Source organism: Elephantulus edwardii, unplaced genomic scaffold (genome assembly GCF_000299155.1).
Source record: "Elephantulus edwardii isolate Elephantulus edwardi_28Jun2011 unplaced genomic scaffold, EleEdw1.0 scaffold00125, whole genome shotgun sequence".
Classification (NCBI taxonomy): Eukaryota; Metazoa; Chordata; class Mammalia; order Macroscelidea; family Macroscelididae; genus Elephantulus; species Elephantulus edwardii.
Window position 1 is genome coordinate 6,983,451 of NW_006399875.1, and position 6,253 is coordinate 6,989,703.

At 52.1% G+C, this 6,253-nt stretch overlaps 1 protein-coding gene across 1 annotated transcript in view; it reads right to left on the reverse strand.

The window, feature by feature from the left end:
* The window catches only part of LOC102874880 (death-associated protein 1-like), a 67,640-nt gene extending 61,653 nt beyond the window's left edge, over positions 1-5,987 (reverse strand). The window contains exon 1 of the mRNA XM_006893171.1: positions 5,933-5,987. Within this exon, the coding sequence (XP_006893233.1) occupies positions 5,933-5,987 (55 nt within the window). The remainder of the gene's footprint in view (positions 1-5,932) is intronic.
* Positions 5,988-6,253: the final 266 nt, after the last annotated feature.

Sequence of the window (6,253 nt, forward strand, 5' to 3'; positions counted from 1 at the left end):
CTCTGCCGGGCTGCATTCCGCTGCATCCACATCAGGGGATGCTGGGGGGTGGGGTGGGGGTGGGGGTGGATATGACTCCGCGGCACCTACCAGCCACATTTCTAGCCACAAAATGGCCCAGATCATCTCAGGTCCTTCCTGTGGGGACAGTGAATCACTCACACCCTTTTGGGATGCATCCTTCACTAAGGTCTGCCTTCATCTGATAACAGAGGGGCAACATATTTTCAAGTTAATAAAAAAGGGAGAAGCAGTGCGTTTCTCATTTTAATGCAAACAAATACAATTGCCCTTAGAATTCCATTCCACGCAATTCTAAATGGAATGGAAACGATATTTTTCAAAGAAAACAGCATGTAAGACCCTTGTTGTTAGGTGTCAACGAGTATGACTCACAGTAACCCTCTAAATGACAGATCTGAATCCTGTCCTATCCTGAGCCACCTTCAACATTTCTGAATCGTGGTTGGGTACCATCAAGGCAGAAATGACCCACAGCTGACACTCTAGTGGTTCATGCAGTAGATTACCCATCTTTGTTCCCCAGAGCAGCTGGTGGATTCAAACTCCATACCTTGGCATTGGCAGTGCAATTCGTCCCACCAAACCACCAGAGCTCCTTATTTCTGAACTGGATGTACCATTGAGTCTGAAGCGACCCACAGCTGATCTTATGGGAGGTTTTCAGAGGAAGGAAATCACACCAGAGTTGAATGCCCATCTTTCTCCTGCTGGTGGATTTGAACCACATACCTTCGCATCGGCAGCACAATTCCTTACCTCTAAGCCATCAGAGCTTCCTATTTCTGAATCAGCAACACCAAGAAATCAAATCCAAAAGCTGATTCCAACACAAAGCCAGTTATCAAATGTTAGATCGCCGAGAAGTCCAGTGACATATGGCCGTGCCTCTCTGCACAAATAGCAGGGCATGGGGCCAGGAGAGTGGATTTTGGAGAGAGCCAGTTCCCGTCGCTGCCACAGACTGAGTCCGGCAGAGATGAACGATGGGTAGGCTTCCCACGACGCCTGCTGCCGCCACGGGACACAGGACACCATTACTGTCGCCAGATGAAACAGAAACTAGCTAATTCCAGCCCTGCTAATCCATATCTGAAAGAACTCTTCATAAAGCAAGTGGTCTCGCCCCATTTCTCAGCAAATATTTTGTAGTTCAGAGTGGTAGGGAAGTCTCAAATCATTAAGATTTGATTACTTCTGCAGCAGCAGCCGACTCCACACATGAACCAGCACATCAGACAGCACCACCCATCAATCATAAATAACAGTGAGCGTGTGTGCCCCTCTGCCCCAGGACCCCTTGGAAGGCAGGGCACGCCACCTCATTCATCTGGACCTGCCATGGGCATCTCCCAGAGAGGGTGGCCCCTGAAGAAAGGCTCTGAGGTCCCAAAGACCCACCCTGGGCCCGTAGGACCACACCTGGAGGTCACTGGCTCAGGGGACACTCTGGATTGCTCGGCCAGCTCTGAATACGCGTCTGTCCTCTTTCTCTCAATTATAAAGCCTTTTGCCTTGACTCAGCTCTAAGATCACAAATCAAACCCCAACCTGCTGCCATGGGCTCAAATTCTGACCCCCAGGACCTTGCAGAGCAGAGTGGAGCTGCCTGTTGGGTTCCCAAAGCTGCAAATCATTAGGGAAGTGGACACCGTGCTCCTGTCAAGTGGCTGGCGGGTAAGAAACGCCAACCTTTCAGCCGGCAGCTCAACACTTAACTCACAACACCACCAGGGGACCGCAACCACAAAGCGCTGTTGTGTGCCACTGAGTCTGAACTGACTCATAGCTGACCCTCCAACGGGTTTTCAGAGGCGGCAGTAAATCACATGGAGACTGTCCACCTTCTTCCTGCAGAGCAACTGGTGGATTCGAACCGCGTTCCTTTGTGTTCACAGCATAACTCCTTACCGCTGAACCACCAGAGCTCCCAAGTGCAAAGTCATGAGCTAATTAAGAGAGCAAGTAAATGTCAAGTGCTTAAAACTCTGCTGGGGCACAGATTAACTCCCTTCTCCCCCCAAACATCTACAAGAAAGCAGCTGTTGCTGAGGCAATTCCAGTGCATGGTAACTGTGTGTCTTTATAGGGCTGAAGAGCAAGCAAAGCCATGAAAGACTAAGGTGCACCTGACCCAAGCCATGGCATTTCTAACTGCTTCTTTCTTACACATCAGCAAAGCTGGACAATGAATAAGGAAGATAGAAAATGAATGCATGTCTTCAAATTGTGTTGGCAGAGTACTGAATACCCCATGGCAGCCAAAGAACAGAGAAAGCATAGTTTAGAGTGCGTTTTACAGGCATGGATGGTGAAGCTCTGTCTCAGTCTGGGCATGCTCTCAGGAAGAGTCAGTCCCTGAGAACAGACAGTATGCTGGGCAAAGGAGAGGAAGACCCAACAAGCTGGAGTGTCACAGTGGCTGTAAAATGGGCTTCAGCCTGTCAGAGATGGTGAGTCGCAGCAGGCCGGAGCAGGAGGCAGATCTGCTGTTCATGGGGTCGCCATGAGCTGGAGGTGACTCGCAGGCACATGGCAACCGCCCTGTGTCAGAGCAGAGCTGCGCTCCGTAGGAGTTCAGTGACTGATTTTTTTTAGAAGCAGCATCTCCAGGCCTTCTTCCCAAGCACCTTGAGAGAATTTCAAGCACCAGCCTTGAGTAACCAACCAGTCAAAGTACAATGCGGGACTCCTCACCACACAGTAACTTTTAGCAGATGCTTGATACACAGTAACTTTTAGCAGATGCTCGGTACTGTTAGGACTTCTGTTGATTATTCGCTCTCCACACTGGCTGAGGGTGTGTAGCCCCTGGAGAGATTCTGGGGCCCCGCAGGCCTGGCCAGCCTAGAGAAGCCCCTTCAGGAGATGTTTCCTGCCTATGCTGAGCCAGCCCCAGGTCACCACTGGACACAGAGATCTCAGGACTGACAGGAGGCAGACAGCTGGAAGCGGTAGGAAAACATGGGGCCTGGGGCTGCAGGAATACAACAGAGGGCCCTGGCCCCCCAAAGCAATGAGGAAAAAACACACAGGGCATGGAGACAGGCGCAGCCAGAGAGCTTTATTCTTTCCGACTGAGGGTTTAAGGCAGCCTCTGTTATCCAATCTGAGCACTTAATGAAAGCGTTCCCCAAGTTTTCAAGGCTGTTATTTTGATTGATGAATGTTGCTCTCGCCTATCCTTGATGATTATCCTTTATTACAGCACTTGCCTTTTTTTTTTCCACATCCACTTCACAGAACCGCCTGCGCCTGGCTCTGTGAGACTAAATAAGAGAGCAGAGCTTCCTGGCAGCAAAACGGCACACAGGGTCCTCTGTGCCCTGGGGCAAGAGGGCAGCAGGGTTACTGCAGAGAGGCCAAAGACCTTCCTAAATGCACCTCTGTGCCAGGACGCCAGCCCTTCCCGCCAACCCTGTCCAGATCCAGTGGGCTGATAAAACCCTGGGTGACGTGGCAGTTAAAACTCTGCTGCTTCGGAGCCATTCAGGCCCCAAAGGCTAAAACCCAAACCAACGATGGCATTCCAACTCCCCCCAACCTCCCCTGTCCTGGAGTAAAGGCATTCTGGTGGCATGGTGTGGAACGTGTGGGGCTGTTAACCAAAGGGTTGGTGGTTCCAATCCACTAGCCACTCCCATGCAGACTTAAAGCCTCAGATGCCAAATGGAGGTCTTAGTGGGCTGGATCTGGTGGCTCAGGGATGGAGTAGGACCGTGCACAAGTTTTTAAAGGCTGAATTTACAAAAGCAGTTTGCCAGGTCTTTCTTCCAAGGTACCTTTGGGTAGAAACACACCACCAACTGGTACCACTCAGGGGCTGCCTGTCTCAATGGAGTTGTTTACCTGCAAGTCACTTATCCTGGGGGTTCTGAACCCTAGGAAGACTGGGAAGCAGTGCAGCTCCACTAAGAACCAGGGGCCAAGGGAGTCCCATGGCCTGAAGGAAGATCATCTGTCCCCAAACATCAGAAAAGGAAACTTGGCCTCAGAGAAGTCAAGTGACGTGGTTCAAAACCCAGAACCCCAGTGGCAAAACACTGGTTCTCCTCTCCCGCGAGGCAAGAACCAGCTCAATTTATAATTCACAAAGCCTCTCTTCATTCAACAGCTCAAGGAATATCTCAGTTCTTCCTGAAATCCCTCCTACAGGTTCAGGATGCACAGAACCTGCCTCTGATGTCAAAACTTTCCATTTGTCCGTGTCTCTACACACTGTTTAAGAGCTGGTATTCCGGCTCTAAAAGGGAGCCATGGTGTGGGTCAGTGGTTAGCGAATCGGGCTGTTAATCAAAAGGTGTGTGGTTCAAACGCACCAGCTGCTCTGTAGGAGAAAAATGAAGCCGTCTGCTTCAGTAATAATCTACCGCGGGGGAAGCTGACAAGGCGCTTCAACTCTGCCTACCAGGTTGCTGTACGTTAGGGGCTAACTTGCTGGCAGTGGGTTTGGTTCTGGTGCAGTGGCTTGGACTTGATATCGCTCTAATCTAGACTCTTCGATGTACATTCTCACTCCGGGAAATGAGAGCTATGCAGACAGCTGACAGCTGGTCTAAGGGAAGCAGCAGCACCAACAACGAAAAAAAAGGCCTTTCTCCCTGTTTGGGGGGGAGGGCGGGGGCCGCCGCCGTCCTTCCATAACTTGCACACGGGCCCAGCAGGCAGGAATGACAATCAAATTTCTTCAGAGGTACTTGTCCACAATGGCAGCACAAATATCATGTAAGTGAATTTCCTTAAATGGTCCAAAAGCCCATTTCTTTTTAGGGGGAAAGGATTCAGTCAATTTCCCATCAGTTAGGGAGCTTTCTCTCGCTCTGCTGCTAACCAAAAGGTTGACAATTCAAATCCATTCAGCGGCCATGTGGAAGTGAGGCCTGCCAACCTGTGCCTATAATCATGACAGCCTAGAAAACCCTCTGGGGCAGATCTCCAGGCACATGCATCAGAATGGCACCCCAAAACACCAGCCAGCTGCTCTTCCAACTGAGGGCCTCAACTTCACCAGAAAACCAGGACTTAACTCTACAAAGTGTCTTGTTCCAGGAAGTAGAGGCCGGGGTGACTGTCGCCCCAGGGAAGCTGGGAGGGTGGGGACAGGAGGAGGACGGGTATGTCCAGGGCACGTTAAGTGCCACACAGCAGCGACACGTCCGAGCTGACCACGCACTTGTGGACAGTGAGACCCCTAGAAGCTGCAGGGCTGTGACCCTCAGATATGCATTCGTGACACTGGGACCCCGTCAGACCCTGTCACCTGGGAGCCTGTCCACGGTAGTCTTTCCATATGGATCCCCTGTCACCGGCCCTCAACTGGAAAGGAGAGGGCAAATGAAGTGGTCAGCGTGCAGAGTCCATCAGGAGAGAGCAAAGAGGAACTGGGCTCGGAGAGGGGAGGAGTGAGAAGGCACATAAAACCGGTTCAGGTTCAGACTTTCTGGGAAAGATAGCCCTTCCTTGGGTTAACTTCCTTGGCTCAGAAGGACTTGCTGGAATAAACCGAAATTGGCCAAATGAAAAAGAATATGAAATAGAAATTAAATGCAAATAGTATGAAAAATACTGGGAAAAGTAAGCTGTACAAGGGAGTGATTTATGATCGTTTTCTTTAAAGTGTGTTCCTTTGGATGAAATGCCTACAAACTCTGACTTTCGTTCCTGCGACTTTGTGCAAACTTATCAGCACGTCTAAGGCAGCACTAACTTTTTAAAGTTGTGCAACTGGGGCTTTGGAGCCCTTCCGACCTGCACAAAGACGGACACGTGCAAGCTACTCCCGCAGATCCAAGCAGCCCCCGCCCGGCGCGCCCCGTCCGTGCCCGCCCGGACCCAGAGGGGCTGTGGGTTCGAGCCCGCCCTTGGGAAGTAGAGAGACCGCGCGCGGAGAGAAAGGGAGAGGAGTCAGTACCGGCGGGCGGGTGTCCAGCTTTCGTCTCCAGCTTCCCTTCGGGAGGCGAAGACATGGTGGCCGGCGGGGTTCGGCGGGGCTTGACGCAGCTGCTACTCGCGGGCCGGGGACGAGGGAGCTAGACACGCGCGGCCCGGGTTGCAGACACGCCCCCAGCGCCGGAGGAGACGTGGCGCGCCCGCCCGGCGAGCCCCGCCCACCTCCGCGTGCGTGATGACGCAAGCCCGGCCCCGCCCCTTCGCTTTCCGTGGCGCCACTACTGGGAGCATGCGCAGTCAGCAGCGACACGTGGAAAGTCTGGTCTGCGAGGCCCCGTGGGGT